Below are 19,426 nucleotides of genomic sequence, written 5' to 3'. Positions count from 1 at the left end.
GAGCCCACAGCAGAGGCGCAAATTGCATAATTGGATTCAGTCAATGGCTTCATCTTGAATACACAACTGCCTCAGGGGTTCTGACTGACTCTTCAAACAAATGTGTGACTGACAATGACCCAACATGTTTCTTACCACATAATTACACCTGAGGGTCGGCAGAGCAGCAAGGTTTCAGTGACAGATAGGGAGAGGGGGAAAAAAAGAGACGTTTGAAGATGATACCTGTTGTGTTACCTGTGGCCTTAAGGGAATTCCACAGTTATCAGAAGACTGAATGTATTTCTATATAGCCAAGCCTGTATTTTGCCTTTATCTACTTAAAGAATACCCTATATATTTTCCTGTAGGCCTACATCCGAAAAAGGCTTACAGTGCATTATTTAATTAAAATCTGAAATGCACTGTTAAATAAACTCATAGCGTTAGGTGGATCTAAAATCTTCACTTTTTATCAATAGTGCTTTTTTACCATTCAAAACTGAGCGTCCGTATGATAGATAGCCTGCGTTTGTCAATCTCTTAAGTAGGCTATATAAAGGCAAACAATACAGTTCGTAAACAGTGATGGTATTCTAGAATGATTTGCATTAGATTTAAAAGTGACATTGCCTGGGAGGGACCACGCGGTGGACGCAACGGTGATTCGGTCCCTATTGCTTTAATGGGGCCGTGGAGGAGGTGTGTCCACAGCAAAGAAAGGGAAATGCACTGAATGAGCAGTTTGCAATAGCGCCAGATAAACGTACACGGCTTCCGAACAACAGGAAGGATGCGGTGCGTGCCATGAGGAGGTGACAGCTCATTGTGCAAATACGTGGAATACATTTGTAAAGTTAAAAAAAAAGAGTGCGGAATCTTGGTAGGCTACAAGGCTACATTTTTCTTTCCGGTTGCAGGCTTAATTAAGTTACACAAAAATACTGTGTTTGCTATAGCCTACTGGTTCACTTATTGAACCCTGGACATATTGTCAACACCGTCTTTCTGCTGGGTGGATGGAGAGCTGGGTAAGTCGTTCTTATGATTTCTTTGTATAGGTTACCTGTGCTTGTCTAAACTACTTCATAAAATTGGGTCCCACTTTTTCAATGTTTAATATATGTTATAATATGGCTAACCACCCTTCTAGCATCCTGGGAGTGTCATCATTTGTGTCAGGAAATTGGCTGATCAGCTATATAGCGTATTGTGAAACGATACAAAAAATCAGTTAATCATTTCATTTCTACCACTATCAAAACATTTGTCTTCTCATAAATTACCAGTTTAGAATTTTAAAGTCGTGTTTAATTTTGATCCTATCATTAACAGTCTTCCAATAGCACGTAAGGTGACAAGGCATTCATGCCTCGCTCCACTCCGATCAGATGCGCGTTATTGTCCTCCTTTCGTCAGATGGAATGAGATCATAGTGGTGTAATATAGTCCCTCTGATAGAATAATGACCCAAATTCGAGTGTTTTATTGTAAATTAAAAAACATCGCTCAGACGCAGACGAAACAATCAATTTTTCAGTAATATAATACAATATATGCCGTACCGAACTTAAATGTTACCTTATTACGTTTTAGTAGCTTGTGTCTTACATCTTAATTTTCCTCTTCTGAAAAGTGATTTGATCAAACTTTCTCTTTTTAAACGCAAGCAATTCGTTTACTACCTCTAGGAGCACGTGCAGCTAACCTATAAGGTTCACATTTTGTAGATAAAACGCATGCGTCAGAAACAAATAATACGAGCCTGCTTTCTTTACGGAGATCATGTGTGGCTCTTTTGAGTTTTTCTTACCGCTGCAACAAATGGTCCTGTCTGAACCAAAAAGGCATGCTGGGATGTCACCCTGCACATAGTGTATGCTTCTATTTTAGTAGTCTTTAGTTTTTAGTCACCATCAGAGCATGCTGATGTCTTATCACCAAGCTATTCGCTACCGTGAAAGCTATTTAAATCAGTCAAATACATGCAGCTGCAGAAACATGCTGATGTACTTTCAGAGGCAAAGAAGAAAAGCGCGTTTTGCATGGATGTTTCAACTCCCTAAATGAATGATCTTTCATTAGCCTAGTGTTGCACATTTTGTTGAGGGAAACCTCATCATGTTGTCAGCTGAATTTCTAGTAGTCTGGCCTCTGATGACTCTCTCTCGGGTGCTTTGTTGGTGCTTTTGAGAAGTGGAGCTTGAATTTCTGCCTATTGTTTCAACACTTAATGTGGCCAATTACTTAGTCTTCCTGTTACTTCACAGTAGCTACTGCCATCGAATTTCTTCAGCCTTTCATCAGTCATTATGCAATCGCATCCAAACCTCCTCTCTAAACATGACATCTCCATTCGTGTCAGTGGGCATGGATGTCATGTTATGATTACATCAGATAGGATTCCGTTCCATTCGAGAATTTCCATTGAATGGAGAAAGGGGTTTACCCAGACTGATTTATGTTCACCTCACTGCAGCTGGCATTAAAACCGATCACTAGTTATGTCTCAAGAACGTAGACTGGCAGTCAGAAACTGTACAACGACATCTGAACTGTAGTCTAGGCAGGACTCAGTCCTTGAGTCTCATTGCTCTTGGCCCTGATGGCAGAGTGCTGTCCCTGCCTGATATCGTATCTTACAGCAAAGCTTTGCGGACATAAAGGTTAAAGTATATTTGTATGGCCCTTTATTCGCCCAGAGCGCATGCCAAGATCTCTATTACATTTAGTAAAGGACAAGTGCCACAACTTGGTCGAAAGGTATTTATGCAGCAGTGAGAGGAAATGTGGATACAGGATCCAAAGTTGCTTTAACGTCAAGTTTTGATAATAATCTTTTAGAATCATTCAAAAAGTAGCACATTTTATTTAATTTTATTTAGACAGTTCAGCATGTTGGCAGTTTGTGTCAAAACTGTCATCTGCAGCCTCTGTCTTACACTGAGCATTATTGGCATATACTTAACATTTTTGTGTATTTTTTTGCCTGGGTCTTCTGCGGCCCCTTTGTCTCTGGTATAAGGCTGCGCATCCCATGCTTGGCTCTGTGTTGAAATATGTGAGTGGTTTGTCTCTCCGCAGTTATGCAGCTGTCCCCGGTGTGTGTGTGTGTGTGTGTGTGTGTGTGTGTCTGTTCGTTTTGTCAAAGTGTGTGGCCAACTTTTTTTTCCACAACAGGAAATTCCAACATAAATGGTTTTTAATGACATTCTACAGTAGATATTCACACAACCATGCATTTCGTTTGAAAGAATATATAATGTTGTATGTAATCACACATTTTGAGTCTCTGTTTTAGATGTACTGTCACCACCTTTTTATACCATTTAGCATAAATCTCCACAGAGTATATTTTCCTTGTTTTTGCGTGGAGAGTTTCAGGTCAGGGGGTGTTTTCACTGTTGTCCAATCCACATCAGTTACTTTGACCCCCAAGCTGAATGCCCTGCCGCTTAAACTTTGCTTAACCTTACAGCGCACAATGTGTAAACACCTGAGCTCACGGCATTCCAGAGCTGTCTCAAATGTCACTGAGTGGACATTCACAGCTTTGTGTTGGTATCTGATGCCTTTGTTGGTTCCTCATTGTCTCTCCGGATTAAATGAATGAAAGGAAATGGCATTATTGTTGGAAGATGTTGCAACAGGATTTGCACCAAGCAAATATCACGTTGAAATCTGATCATGGAGCAACATGTTGCTCCAAACCTCTGATTATTTTCCTACCACATGCCTGACCACTTTTCGACGTTGGTGGCTGACGCCTAGTATTTCCTACCCATGTTCGACCTGTCGCTGGGTAGTTTAGGTTACCAGTATGCTGCTGCTTGCTACGTGCAAAAAGCTGCATTCTTGAAACCTTGTAGAACGAATATTTGTTATGACACGAGTTTATGACATTTCTGTGCTTGAAGTCTCTTGAAGCAATTTTTAGTCGTACACTTCAGCACCAGCAGCCTCAAAAGATATCCAGCCTTGCTCAAAGGCCACTACAAATTCCCTTGATGATGGAGCCGCCTCAGCTGGGCATTTTAATGGGCCTATCCGTCTGATGTATGTTTTCTTAAGATCCGAGATTAGTACCTTCAACTTGTTCATGAAATTTCATCACTCAGGCCCTCGGAAGCCTGCGGTGTGTCCTCTCAGCCTGTCATCTGTGGCATTAAGCAGATACACTGAGGCCTAACAGAGCGCTTGGGAGAGTGGGAACGCTGCGTTTCAACACTTCAACGGCACTCTTTCTTTCTTTTCTTTTTTTTTTACAGATCACATCATTTGTGCATTCCTGACATTTTCGAAACCAGGGACCAGGTTTCTACAGGAGATTCTATCAAGTTGTTCAAAATATTCCTTTATGGCTTCCCAGTCACACAGCACACCTGGACAGGCTGTTGTCGGAACACCTTGCAACTCGAGGAGAGCATGAGCTCTGACCTGGCTGAAGAATTTACGAGCCAACTTTCTAAAAGAGGGCGGTTGCCCCAAAACAGGTCCTTATTACCTCCTCCAAAGATCAAATACACTGACAGCAAAATCACAGGCTATAAGGGAACAAATAGCCAGTATATCATCATCATTCTGTCAATGAAATGTGCACAACTGGCTTTTGATGAAGAGTTTTAAAGGGAAAAAAGACATCAAAGGTGCCATTATTTTGAAACTGTTGTTGTACTGACACTGAGTGTGTGTGTGTGTGTGTGTGTGTGTGTGTGTGTGTTCTTCCCTTTTCTGTACCATAACTATTGTGGTACTAGTCTAATAATTTATTATTAGTAATTGAGTGCAATCTGAATTGCTTAATCCATTGTTTGCCTAGCAATATAAGGCCAGCAGTTTTCTGCTAGTAGTAAACCCTTCACAGGAGTGGAGTTGGTGTGTGTGTGTGTGTGTTTTTTTTTTCTGTGATCCTGTAATTCTAATGAGACATGTTTATATGAGTGAGTGTCCAGGAAGGGCAGGGGAAGTTTATTTCCGTAGAGATGGGAGGCTTGAGTGGCTCATACACTCCCTGCCCTTCCTGTTAGCACAGCCCTTCATTTACCCAAACACACTGTTTGTGAACACACGTGTGTGTGTGTGTGTGTGTGTGTGTGTGTGTGTGTGTGTGTGTGCATATGCACACACACACTCACTTAATCGTAATGATCATCAGTGCAGACACACTCAATTATTGATGGCATAGCCACAGAGATATCCAACATAGTGGTTGTGAAACATCAATTTTTCAAAAACAGCCATGAATGCAGATAGCTAGTTGATGCATTCCGTACATGTTTGAATCCTCATGAGGCTCTGGTAAGCTGGCGATTGTGTGGGTGATTTGGCATGGCCATGGCTCTGGTAAGCTGGGGATCTTGTGGGTGATTTGGTGCGGCCGTGGCTCTAGCTTGTTAGCGTTTAGTGACTCCCCTCCTGCTCTGCTCACCTTCCTCAGGGGCACCAGACCCCACGGTCACTGCTCTTTTATCTAATCACAGGAAAGCTATTTATGGGTGTTCTGTGTTTGCAGTGTGTGTGTGTGTGTGTGTGTGTGTGTGTGTGTATGTGTGTGTGAGAGAGCCTAGTCCCATTGGCTCCTGACCCGTAACCGCCTGTCTGTGGCACCCCAGCTGGACTCAGTCATCGTGAAATGGATTCCATCTCCATAGCAGCACTCCAGAGAGTCAATTTATTACTGTGTCTGGAGGATGAGGCCATAAAAATGATAGACGGGTCTCTCACTCTCTCACACACACACACACACACACACACACTCACTCTCTCTCTCAGCCGTTGCATTTCAGGAGATGACTGGCTGCAGGGATGTTCTCGGCTGTTCTGTCCCCCATTGGCTGTTGACCGTGGTCCAGCTCACTAGTCCACCACCAGTCTGCTGTGGCCCTGTATCACAGCCTCATTCTGACCTCATCCTGGTTCCTAAGGTGCTTGGTATAGTTTAAGGACAGTTATCTCATCTGATTCTAAAGGTGATCTTATGTTGTCAAGAGGTCTGATCTTGTGTACACTGAGAGAACAGTAAACCTTTGCATAGCCGTTACGCAAGCCTCAGACCATTGTTTGTATTCTGGCAGCAGGGAGCAGCTAACTGTTGAAGGACAGAGTGAGGTGGATAGTGTAAAAGAGTGAGATGACATCATTTTGGACACCTGCATTACGTAATGTGTAGACAGTCAATCAGATTGATCGGATTCTGATTCCAAAAGTCTGATTTGGACTGACATAGCCTCAGTTTGGCAAGGTTGTGTTAGCTCAGAGTTGTCATAGGGTTTGTGTAAACACTTCTTTATTTGCTCTTGGGAGAAGGAGCCTTCCTTTGAGGAGGTGAAGGTGGCCTTTGTCATGCAGGGCTTTGCGTGGAAGGTGTGATGAGCTGCAGGTGATGTTTGTGTGTGTGTGTCTGTGTCTGTGTGTGTGTGTGTGTGTCTGTGTCTGTGTGCATGTGTGTGTGTGTCTGTGTCTGTGTGTGTCTGTGTGTGTGTGTGTGTGTGTGTCTGTCTGTGTGTGTGTCTGTGTGTCTGTGTGTGACAAGAGCAGGGTGACACTTGAGTGGCTGATGAGGGAGAGAGTAATGAGTTCGCACAGAAGGCACCAGGGGACGGCGGCTGTGTTTTTGTAGCCGATGACCGTACGAGCCCTGAGGCGTCTGTCCATCATGTCTGCATTAAATCATCTGGGCCGGCAGTCCTCTTGAGCTATTTACAGCAGCCCTTCAGCCTGGTGTCTCTCTCCCTCCACACCGGCTGGGATGATGGCATGGCCTGCGTACGGAGACGTCTCCTGTTGTTCATGTCACCTTGCCCCAGTGCAAAGTGACTCCTGCTAAAGCCCCGCACCGCACATTGTACAGTTAAGATGGCGTCCTCGGCGCAGTCGGCCCGGGGCCTCAGCGTTCCCTGTTTGGGAGTCTGGATAATAAATGGCATTATTGTGTGGCTGATTCCCCTTTTTTAAATGGGATGGCTCATTGGGATGGATATCAGGATTTTACTGGGATATACTAAGTGAAACAAAAGCACAGCAGCCATTACAGTGATTAAACTGTAGCTCTAGCAATTCCTGCGGAGTAGTTCTACAGCTCTGGAGAAAAATCCATGTGTTAGGGTTTTTTTATTGAATGTGTGTGTGTTCCGTTTGGTGGTGTCCTAAATCTTCAAAATGCATTTAATTATGCATGTAATGTGTGTCACGCAAGCCTCCTAAAGGGCTTTGTCAGTGAAGGGCCCCCGAAGGCCTCGGCCTTCTACCACTTTTAGAGGGGGAAAGACACATCCTGTATCAGGCCAAATGTGCTTGTTCCCTTCACTTCCCTCTGGTCATGCTATCCTCCATCCAGGTCACTGGCTTCCATAATGGATGCAGCCAGACGACCAGACTCAGCTGAATGTGGGTTTAGGATAGTGGGGGGGGGGGGGGGGGGGGAGGAGGAGGAGGAGAGTGGCAGGGAGACTCAACGCTTAGTCAGATTGATTACTTCAAACAAAGTGTCAATAGGCAATTAGGGTAAAAGGCCTACAGTCTGTCATCTGACATGTTTATGAATGGAGCCTGAAAATGTGTGTGTGTGTGTTTGCATATATATATATATATATATATATATACATGTGTGTGTGTGTGTGTGTCTATCTGAGTATGTGTTTTTGTGTCTTTGTTTTTTGTAAGTGTCTGACTGATTGAGCAGCTGTGAGTGTATTGAAAGTCGTTGAGTAATGCCATGGAACTCTTGAGCATGAAGTGGTTCTAGTGGTAGAGTGAGAGCCATCCTCTGAAGTGCTGTAGGGGTTCTCTTAAACAGACGTCATGTTGTGCTCACTGTGAGACACAATGCAGCCTTTTAATTATGGATATTACTGTACTTGTCTAATTTATATTTCATATTGCTGTCAGTGCTCCTGTGAGAGGATTAGTATAAATGTATTTCTGTGTGTGTGTGTGTGTGTGGGGGGGGTTACGGTATATTTCTGTGTGCTTGTCTGTGTGTAGGGGGGGGGGGTACTGTATATTTCTGTGTGCTTGTTTGTGTCCTCAACAGTGGATCATTCAGTGGATGTGGATGCATGTGGAGCACCCAGCCTGTGGTTGTTTGATGCACAAGTGATGTCTGTCCAGTGGGGCTGCGAGGCCTGTGTCTGCTCCGTTGTTGCCGTCACATGGTGCAGTGGAGCATGTGGAAGCAGCTCCCCCTGTGCCCTGTGAAAGGGCCTCTTATCATCGTGTCTCTCCTGCCATTCATCAACGCTCTGCTTTCAGATCCCCCCTTCAGATCCTCCCCACGGTGCTTTTCAAATGCTGACCAATCAGGACACAGCATGGTTTTTTTGGGGGGGGAGAAAAAAAAGAGTCTCTGATGCTTTTGTAGAGGAGCTGTCGGGATTTAGAAGATAAGCAATTGCTGAAATGATGCAGGGGAGTCTCTAGTCCGTTTTAAGCAGAGATCCCGCTATACTGCCGTTAAGAAGACCCCTCATTATGCCGCCTTCACTTGTTTACACTGAACACGAGGTGACATGATTCCGCCCCAGTGTGTGTTTTTAGATAACATGCTGCCGTTCCAGACACAGAGGCGTGATGTTTAACATAGCGTCTAGCTTGACCTAAACACGCTGGAAATAAAGTTGCCTACTCGTTACTTTCAAAAACAATGACAGTTGAAATTGTGTCAGCAGGCTCTTGCAATGTTAATGTTTATCATGTCAGATTTGTGTGTTCTGACAACACAGTAGTCTTGCTTCATTTTGGTTAAAGCTACCCCAATTCCACCATGCCTTACCTAATTCCCACTCACATTGAAAGCCATTTACTGAGCGTTATGTGGGAATGGGCACTAAATGCTAAAGTCGAATAATTTATCTATCCCTGGTGACCTAATAGCATTCACAATAATCCAGCAGTGGAAATGGGAACGATTGGACAAACCTGTTTGAGAAGGACTAAACTGATATGAGAGTAAGCCCCATTGCCCCATTATTTCTCTCAGGGTATTTAATGTCTACGTGAAGCCATTTAACAAAATCTGCAAGTGGCTGTAATGACCTTGAACCCATGACTGCCTTTTATTGGTTAGCTGATTTTAGAGAAATTAAACTCTGCTTCGGGCTATGCAGCAAACAGTGTTTCTTGATTGCTATGGTTGCCTTGTTGCTATGCTAGTTACCCAGATAGCAAAAGGCCGGTGGACCACTGTTGGCCCACTGAGGGCAGAGCTGGCCGTCCACTGGCTTTTTGCTCATTGGTTTTCAGGCAACCTACTGGTGAGTTACAGACAAACGGCCCACCATATTGCCACTTTTTGCGATATTTTTTTCTTTCTTGATTTATTCTTCTTCTTTCATTTTCACCAACATGTTTTGTTCCCGTGCGTAACATAAGTCTTTAATTGAATTATTTTTCACCTTGAAGCTTTCTAGTGCCATGAACTTTAGTGGCTGATATTTTAAATAGACTTCACCAAGCATATAAATTAGAAATTCCAGGACTTGCTAACATTTATGTTATTTTCTTAGTATCCCATGCCCAGTTAAACTAAAGAAGATGGTGGTCCGAGTTATATGTTGTACAGCTTTTTGTGCACATAAATGGTCTGCAAAGTAACAAAGCCCAGAGTACACACCAGAGGGAGCAGCGCTCTCACAGAATCTTTTTTTCAGCTGCTTGAAACACCTTTTCCTTTCTTACAAGATGATGCAATCTCGTAACACAGTCCTCATCATCCACCTAGCTGACCAGTCAGAGCACATTGGGCTCATCGGGAGAGGGGCGTTTCAAACAGAGGGTGAACAGAACTGCACAGTATGAGTACATCTAGTAGACCCCCAAACTTAAAATTAGGAACATTTCCAAAGAGCTTAATAGGTCCTCTTTAAATAACCTTAAACGATTTAAATGGCCGTCCATTTGCATGAAATGATAGCTAGTTATCAAGCTGATATTACGTCCTCTTCAGTTTAACTCGTAACATTGCAATAGGAAGATCGTGGCGGAGCGAAGGCGCAAATTTCCCGCCTTGAAAGGGCTTATAAAAAGCCCTTATCTCGCTTTTTGTCCTTCTTTCTCTCTCCCTCTCTCTCTCCCCCTCTCTCTCTCTCTCTCTCTCTCTCTCTCTCTCTCTCTCTGTTTGCTTTCATTGGTGTAGTGAAACAAGAGTGTGTGTGCAAATGTCTTGAGTGTGTATTTGTCTCAGATTTACTAAGCCTATTTCGAATCACCTGGGGGCCGGAGGGCAGTGTGGTATAGAGCTGGGGCGCTCTGGGGGAGGTCAGTGTAGTATAGAGCTGGGGCGCTCTGGGGCACTCTGGGGGAGGTCAGGGTGGTATAGAGCTGGGCGCTCTGGGGGAGGGCTGTGTGGTATAGAGCTGGGGCGCTCTGGGGGAGGGCAGTGTGGTATAGCTCTGGGGCGCTCTGGGGGAGGTCAGTGTGGTATAGAGCTGGGGCGCTCTGGGGGAGGTCAGTGTGGTATAGAGCTGGGGCGCTCTGGGGGAGGTCAGTGTGGTATAGAGCTGGGGCGCTCTGGGGCACTCTGGGGGAGGTCAGGGTGGTATAGATAGGTTTAGTCTGAGAGTGCAGGAGGAAGGTCAGCTGCTGCCAAAGCCCCCCCCCCCCCCTCTCTTCCCTCGCTCTTTCTCCATCTTTCTCCCCTCTCTCTCTTTCCGCTATTCTCTCCCCCTCTGTTTTTTTCTTCTCTCTGTCCCTCCTTCTCTATCACTCTCTCTGTCTTCCATCTCTACGACATGGCCGCCGGGAGACAGCATGTTTGTAGAGTCAAGTCACCCCCTTTCCCTTCCCTTCGGAGGCCTTTGCTTTCCCACGGTGCCTTCTCATGCGCTTGTTGTTCACACTCACGCTCACACACACACACACACTCACACACACACACACACACACACACACACACACACACACACACATATACATACACATACGCAGCTATAAATACGCCAAGGCTTCCCAGGCCTGGCTGCTGTAGAGATACTGGAGCAGGGCCGGCACTTGCCCCTGTAATTATTATTAAAGCCTCCCTCTGGCCTGAGAGCGCGGAGGAGAGGATTTGGTGGTATTTGCAGAGGGTCGTTAAGATTCCAGGGCTGCTGGGCTGAGCACAGCAGAGCAGAGCAGGGCCTGGCTGATTGGGGATGAGAGTGTTGAGTCATCAGGGTGAACGCAGTGGGCTGGGAGGAGGTAGGGAAGGGGAACAGCGGATGGAGGGATAGAGGGATAGGGGGATGTAGGGGCAGATGGGGGAGGAGGGGCCCTACATCTCTCACGTATAGTCGCTTGCCGTCGCAGTACATGCCACCCAGGAGCAGCCTGCCGTAAATGAGTGGGGATTCGGGTGTGGAATGCTCTGGATTGTTTTCTGGGTCATTGTTCTCCACACAAACACAAACACAAACACATGCCCTGCCCTGCCCTGCTGGGTTAACAAACAACAAACATCATTGTGGCTCTTTTGTGTGGTATGTGTGCGTGTGTGTGTGTGTGTGGTATGTGTGCGTGTGTGTGTTTATTACTGTGTGTAAGGCATTGTCTATGGTTGTGTGACTGTGTGAATGGGTCTATCAGTGCCTGTGAGGTTGTTTTGTATGTTTGTATGCTTGTGCGTGCATGTTTCTGGCTGTCCTCTACTTGCCAGCTGCACGCTGTCATGGAAACAGGCATTAGAACCCGTTGATTGAATCTGTGCCATATGTGTTCCAGCCTAGTGCTCTCCCATCCTCTCAACTCCCTCCTCTCCACTCCACTCCTCTCTTCTCCTCTCCTCTATACTCCTTTCCTCTCTGTCCTTCACTCCTCCTCAGTGAGCCAGGGACAGCCTCTACTCATCCCTGCCAAACACCATTGCCAGCAGCACTGTGGAATGAGAATGAGGGCTTCTGACTAACTTTATTTGAGACCCTTTAATTATGAAAATCAATATTTAATTTCTACTCCGTTGTGATTTAGTCTTTGAATGCCGGTGGCATTCGTTGTGTGTGAGTTTTTTTTTTTTTCTTTCTCTTTTGTTCCTTCTTTCATTCTAACTGATGACTTCCGCTGCTTGCTGACAGGAAGCAATTTAGTCTGCATTGCACAACATGGAGTTGTCATGGTGACAGCAGGTAAAAGGCATACAGTCAGGAAGTACCGTTTCAGCCTTCTTAGTTTTCCTCAAAACAAGGTCAGTGTCTGATCGCGTAAGGCTGCCAAATTTTGTGACTTAGCCAACACGGTGCCAACCTCCCCGCGCTCCTCAGACAAACAGCAGACGCAGTAAATATTTGATCACGTTGTGGGGTGGAGGGACCTGTTGTGTCTGCGGGCTTCTTTGGCTGACTCTCATTTAGCTGGAACGCCACATGAGGAACCATGAAGCTTGTTTTAATCTTACGAAGGTTAGGCAAGATATCTGTTTTATTTCAGAAGCTGAAGGCCAGAGAGTGTGTGTGTGTGTGTGTGTGTGTGTGTGTGTGTGTGTGTGTGTGTGTGTGTGTGTGTGTGTGTATGGATGACTTTGCTTTTAACATACTACTAACTACTAACTTTTGATATTTCCTCCCGATACTAAAGTAGCAAGGTTCAGTTAGTTCTAGTTTTCAAATTACTTTTGCAGCTTAACCAAAGGCTATTACAGTGTGTTCATGTTCATGACTTGTAATAATGACCATGTCATGATTAAATCATGTCACGATCAAAATTACTAGACAAGTTATTAAAAATTGAGGATTGTAAGAATTTCATAGCCATGGTCACTACCATGTGCAGGCATTAATGGTTAGGGTTATGGACTGTGTGCCAGAGATACCGCTCATTGAGTGTGTCTCATTTTACCAGAGAACCCTGTGTTCTGTTCAGCTGGGTTATCTTGTTATTGATTTAAGCCGCAGCTTGTATGTGTCCGTCTGTTCTACCCGGAGGGACATCCAGTCCTACTGAATGGCAGAATATGCCACTGGTCACAGGCCTGTAATGAGAGGTTTTGAGTGCAGGAGGGAGAGAGGCTGTTCTTAAACCTCAAGTGATGTCAGGATGCCTGTTTCCCTGATAAGAGATCTTGGAGTCAGGCCACATTTTTGTCTTTGTCAACTTTGCACAGGATGGCGTTTTACCCCAGTTCTGTCATGCTGCATGTGTTTGCCTTGTCTTTAACCTGTCAGTGTAGTGGAGATAAAATGTTAAAGTGTTTAATGTTTTCTTTTCTTTTTTGGCTCTTTCAGGTGGCCCACCTCAGGTTTGGAATTTGAGGTCGAGGACATCCTTTCCCCAGGAAGGAAATTCTCCAGGAATTCCTAAATGTGTCATCCCCTGCAGCAGATCCGAGCTCTTCACTTTAAAACGTCGATATCCAGACTGTGACCCATTCACTTTCGTCTTGTTTGTGTTGATCTGAGACGCGTGTTACCACAGGCCAACATGCCCATCCTGAAGCAGCTGGTGGCGGGCTCGCAGACCAAGCGCCGCTCACGCATGGACCTCACCACTGAGATGATCAGTGCCCCGCTCGGCGACTTCCGCCACACCATGCACGTGGGCCGTAGTGGCGAGGCGTTCGGGGACACCTCCTTTCTCAGCAGCCGCTCCGGCGAGCCCCCCCGCGAAGTGGAACCGACGTTCCCTCGCTCGCCCAAACCGGGCCTGCTCTCCCGCACGTTCCGCAGCAGCAAGCGCTCGCAGTCCGTCAACCGCGTGGACCAACGCGAGAACACGTTGGCACCCCCGGATGGATCGCCGACCTTCGTGAAGAACGCAATGTCCCTGCCCTTCCTCAACGACGAGGGCGACGGGGACCACCGGGAAGGAGCGGGCAGGGCGCTCAAGAGCCTCTCGTCCAGCCCCATGAGGCAGGCACCAGAGGCGGACAGCAAGGCCTCCAACGGGGCGGTGGCCGGGGCGCGCATGCTCGACCTGGAGCAGCACGAGCAGCTGTTCGGGATCCTCACGGACCTGCGGTCGCCCGGGTCCTATGGCGGGGGCGGGATGAAGAAAGCCGAGTCTGTGATGTCCTTCCACCTGGACCTGGGGCCCTCGATGCTGGAGGACATCTTGGATGTGATGGAGAAGGAGGATGATGACCTCGGGTTCGAGGAAGGGAAGAGCGGCGAGGGCCGAACCTCTCCGCCTCTCTGCATGCACACCGTGGGTGATGAGGGTGACGAGGAGATGGATGAAGAGCAGCGGGACCATGATGAAAAGCATGGAAAGGAGGAAGAGCAGGAGGATGAGAAGGAGGAGGAGGATGTGAAGGTGAAGGTGAAGATGATCGAGGCGGAAATAGAGAATCATGTAGAGGATCGAGAACATCAACAACCACAGCATCAACAACGATACGAGCTAGACGAGCTGGAAGACATACAACACCTAGACGATCAGGCTCCTCCCAGACCACCAAGCTCAGTGGACCTGGACACCCACATGGAAGAGCCAGACATCCCAGAGCCTCAGCCCAAACACCTCCAGAACACAGACAGCTGCTCCATGTCCAGCTCCAGCTCCAACTCCGGATCCGCCGCCTTGGAAGAGAAGCCACCAAGCCAGCTTCTGGAGGTGGAGACACCAGGCGTGACTCGCTACAGCCCACCGCCACCTGTCCAGGAGGGAGACTTCTCCTCGTTTATAGAGGACGAAGACGACGAAATCCGCGTGTAAAGCTTCGCGGTGACTCTGGATGTATTTAGAGACAGGCACAGAGATTATGTCTCGAAACCTTTTGACATATGTTCTGGTGGTTCAACTATAAAAAAAGAACAGGACTTGCTACTATGTTTCCTTGAGGAGCTATCTGGTTTATCAAACTCAGAATCCCATCTTTGGCTCCTTCCACCTCCTTTTCTTGTGGAGATGAATTAGAGCGACAGATCCTGCTCTCCCAAAAGTGTCAAACGCCATCACCATCTGTCTCGCGCCTGGGCATGTCAGCTGAAAATCCAAACCAGGGATGCAACGTGACTGGATTATAATGAAACTTCTTCTTGGATTGCTTTGATGTCAAGTGTGCCTGCACTAATGCCTCCATGAGAAGAGTAAATATAACATTTAGGGGACGTCGATGTTTTTCCCTCATATACCAATCTAGTGAGCCTCTTTCAGCACATCCTCTGCCTTTAGCATGTGGGAAACCCACTGTACAAACAACCCCCCTGGACACCCCCTGATACCTGTGTGGGAGGATTCTATAAATCCTGCCATGTGAATCTGTAGTCTGCAGCGCCTGACTGCTGTGTCTTCTGCATACAGCTCGGTTTCTCTTCACCCCAGCCGCAGTACTCTGGCTAAGGGCGGTGTCTAGCCAGTACGAGTGCCTGAACGTTGAGATTGTTCCGGAAGAGAGACAGTCTGTGTGGTAAATCAGAGGTGGTTAAACAAAAGATGTTGCCTCCCTCACACAGCGCCCGTGTCTGGCTCTTGTGCTAGTGCCTAAGCCACTGCTCCTGTCAGGGGAGAGTGGATGGTATCTCGGTTCAGAGGCCATGCCTCTGTTTATCTAACACAGAGCGAAGTCACAGAGCGAGGACATGACCGAGGGATGATTTACTCGTGTTGTCTGTGAGGTGACTCTAGCAGGGGCATAGCTGACTGAGTTATGACTGATTTTCCTGCGATCATCTTAGGGCAGTGGGGTGTATCTCTTTGTGAAAGGGGAGCATCTAAGTCGATGACCGCTCCACTCCTCCACCTTGCTGCTGACTGGTGGTTAGGAGGAATTAATGGCCTGTTTCTTTTGTCATCAGTTTCATCATTCTCTTTTTTCTTTTCTCCACCCTGAAAGTTTTTTGCGATCCGTATGCGTGTCGGGTGCAGCCTGTGGAGGCAGTTTCTCATGTCTCGCCGCTTCCTTCCTTCCTCATCATGTGACCTCAATTTGTATCTGCCGACTGTTTAAGAGAGCTAAATAAAACGCCTCACTGTACCTTTCAAACTCCTATTCAACACACATTTCCACAAGACATTGCAGGATGAAGTTAAATGCTAGGCAGTAGACAGTTGTTTTGATGTCAGCGAGCCAGTTGAGCTTCCACTATTTTTGGTTGTTTGTATTTTTTGTTTTTGTTCTTTTTGTGAGCGTCCGCCAGTGTATTAAGCAATCCGGTAGAGGCCGGATGGTGTGTTTCTCGCTACAGAGCCATTGCTGAGGTTTAATGGTTTGGACACTGGACTTCAAGACTGGGGACACTTGAGACATCACAGACACACATATACACACACACACACACACACACACGCATACACACACACAGAGAGCAAAACAACAAACAAACACTAACTGTTTTGTTTACTAACAGGAGAGTTGAATTGATTTTGGACTGAGTCACCCATAACCACAGAGGAGATGCACCCAAGCCCAGTGCCTAACCTGCCATGGTCGTCCTTTCTTATTGAAAAAAAAAGAGAAAGCGTCCAATACCTTTTTTACCCTGTAAATATTTGATGAGAGAGACTCTCTCCCAGGTGGTTGTGGAAGGTATCCTACCCAAGCAGGAAGGGTATATTCAGTCCCATGAGCCTTAAGTAGGAATGACAAATGTGCCAAATTTAATCAAGCGTTTGCTTCTAAACATCCACGGATACTGTATTTAATTAAATGGAGGCCCGTCATGGTTTACTGCCTTGTTTTATTTGTTTGTTTTCATATTTATTGCCAACGCCTGTGACTAAGACTCCATTTTGGCACGTGCAAATGGCAGCACTAAATAGGAGGACGGAATGAGCCGTCTATTTAGGAAGATCAAAGACTGTTTACACAAGACTAGTTAGACATAATTAAACCGTCTTTGCGATAGGTTGTTGTAAACCAACCCATATATGTTATTATAACTAGCAGGCCTGGCTCCATGAATAACGTGTTTGAGTCTGTGATATGTCCAAAATCAATATGCAAACTTTTTCTACAACTGACTGATATGAGATGATTATCAAGGAGTGAACGGTTTCCCCTTCTCTGTGTATTTCTGTGCTATCACCACTGTAATATTGCTCATTTTCTCCTCTGTGTGTGGCTTTCCCTGTATACTCACATGCTTTCTCCCTTTCTCACAGATAACCGCTATATTTTTCAATAAAATAATCCGTGGTCCTCAGCTGCTTGTTTGCTTCTATGCCTAAATCAGTGAAGAGAGACTTCAATAAAGGGGTTGAAATTGAACTATCAGATGGTGAGTTTCTGCTGCAGAAGGAGCATATGAGGAAGTAGACTCAGGCTGCGTTTGTGCTGCTAATAGAATACTTAATGCTACTGTCTGTGAACTCAAAGAGATGTTCCTTTGGGGCCGAGTTAGAAGCAAGAGTCTTTAATACAACACACAAACACCATACAAATTTAGGTCAGGATTAAATAATTGATCAGACAAAGCGTGTAGCGCAACCGTTGAATACTATCATCTAAATTAAGGACTTCTATTCACTTACTGCATGCCAAAGCAAGGCCTCTACGTTTAAGGACTTCAGGGGTTGTTTGGAACCATGACCCATTCTGGGCTTCAGTATTTGAGTGAGGCTGTGCTGGGCGTCCGGCGGCCCCTGCTGCAGCTGCATGGGGTCCCCCAGGGAGGAACGGGGTTAAGGGCACATGGGCCCTGCGCTGGGGGAGGGGTGGGAGAAAAAGAAAAAGGAGAGTGACCGAGCAAGCGCTCCACATTGGCTTGGGAATGGGAATGGGAATGTCCTTTGTCTCACCCGGGCGGATGGATGAACTCAAATCCGATTTGACTAGTGTTCATTAGGCCACTGCGGGTTTGAGTGGGCTGCGGACGGACCCTTGGGAGTCGCGCGTGAGCCAACGCCCCACTGCCCCTGAAGCCTGTGCCAGTGATGGACAGGCAGATACCCTCGCCCCTGACGGATCCCCATTAAAGGGACCTGCTCCCAGACAGGACAACACTTCCCTCCGTCTATCTGTATAAGGCTGGAGGGCTGACATTAAGCATTCATAAACCCCTTCTCCCTTACGTGTTTCCATTGTGTAGCTGGCAGGCAGGCACACTGTCTGCCCCTCTGGTAGGTCTCCACATGCTTACTCATTTGTCCAGTCATATTTCTAGTTGCTTAGCTTATGCCACGGACTCATGCTCCTACTACTTGTGTGTCATTTCTTCTGGTCTACAGGTAAAAAAAACTGTGTTTTCTCTGCCCCATTCCCAGTTGTATTATGTAGCTCTTGTATTGAAACGCACGCCGAAGTGTGTACAATACATGCAAGTGACATCCAGCCCTTGTTCATGAACTATTGTTATAGTGCGCCATCTAGTGGTCGTTTTGTTATCGTGCGGGAGCCAACTAGAAAGGCAACACTACGAGATCTTTTACAATATTCCCAGGGTATGTTCCAGCAGAAGGGTATTACCTGTTTTCATCTCAGCAGTTTTTTATTCTTTTATTTTCAAATAGAAAGGAACATTATTTAGTTATTTCATGTTCATTGGTCTCCTATTTTTACAATGCCCTTTTTGATTGGCAAGTATTAGATTTACACATTAGTTAATAAGCTTCATGGGACCGATGCAAAGTAGCCTCTCTGTTTACCCCACATCACTGTCCTCAGCTTCTACCAGGAGAGGGCGCTGCTCGTCCACTGGTTAAGTGTGTGGGGAGAACCCCGCCAGATCATGTGCCTTCCCTGCCGAATTCCATGACGGGAGCTGCCTGCTCTTCCAGGAGGTGGAGGACATGAAGAAATCTGGAACGCATTAAACAACCTGCCTGCGGAGGGCTCTTTTTGGGGAGTGGAGTGTGGGGGATGGGCCTGCACCACTCCAGAACACAGGATTCTTCATCACAACTTCTCTCTCTAGGACTTTCCTCACACCCTACACACACACGCACACACACACACACACACATACACACACACACACACACACACACACACACACACACACACAAATATACACACATGCATACAAGCGTTCCAGAGCACAGCTGGCCGTGTACACGCCCATACACATACACACACTCATTCAGAGACTTGCGAAAGCCGCCTCCCATCTCCCACACACAGCACAACTGGCCATGAGTTTTTTTTCCTCTCATTCCAGTCTTCCCCACAGTATTCTGAAGCCCTCCAACTCAAAAATGGGTTTAGAAGCGAAACTGAGAGAGATAGAGAGGGAGAGAGAGGGAAAGAGATAGAGAGGGAGAGAGATAGAGAGGGAGAGAGGGAAAGAGGGAGAGAGGGAGAGAGATGAGAGAGGGAGAGAGGGATCTTTACTGGAGACCCAAGTGGGAAACATCAGCAGATGGGGGCAGGCTTGCACGTGGCTCTTGTGATTGGTGTGCTCGGAGCGTGGTCTGGTGTGAACTGTGGTGTTCACAAGAGGAAGAGGGACCCTTGGTTTGTCTGAACTTTGTCCCAACCCACAGTAGCTGCATCCATGCATCATGTAATATGCACATCAAGGGGCATCCATCACGTAATATGAATATCAAGGGTCAGGCAGAGTTTGAAGCATACGGTTGAATCTCCCACATTAACCCATTGGGG

At 46.4% G+C, this 19,426-nt stretch overlaps 1 protein-coding gene across 4 annotated transcripts; it reads left to right on the top strand.

Moving 5' to 3' along the window:
• The first annotated feature begins 685 nt into the window (after positions 1–685).
• cdc42ep4a (CDC42 effector protein (Rho GTPase binding) 4a) lies at positions 686–17,092 on the top strand. Of its 4 annotated transcripts, XM_031573019.2 has the most exons (3): positions 686–1,010; positions 4,248–4,472; positions 13,170–17,092. In XM_031573019.2, the coding sequence occupies exon 3, from the start codon at positions 13,366–13,368 to the stop codon at positions 14,596–14,598; it is 1,233 nt and encodes a 410-aa protein (XP_031428879.1). In that variant the 5' UTR covers positions 686–1,010; positions 4,248–4,472; positions 13,170–13,365; the 3' UTR covers positions 14,599–17,092. The 4 variants fall into 4 exon arrangements, with proteins under 4 accessions (XP_031428879.1, XP_012681183.2, XP_031428892.1 ...); XM_012825729.3 differs by lacking the exon at positions 4,248–4,472; XM_031573032.2 differs by lacking the exons at positions 686–1,010; positions 4,248–4,472 and adding an exon at positions 4,495–4,625.
• The last annotated feature ends 2,334 nt before the right edge of the window (positions 17,093–19,426 follow it).

Source organism: Clupea harengus, chromosome 1 (genome assembly GCF_900700415.2).
Source record: "Clupea harengus chromosome 1, Ch_v2.0.2, whole genome shotgun sequence".
NCBI lineage: Eukaryota > Metazoa > Chordata > Actinopteri > Clupeiformes > Clupeidae > Clupea > Clupea harengus.
The sequence above is the reverse complement of the archived record's forward strand: the minus strand, read 5'-3'. Positions and strand labels throughout refer to the sequence as shown.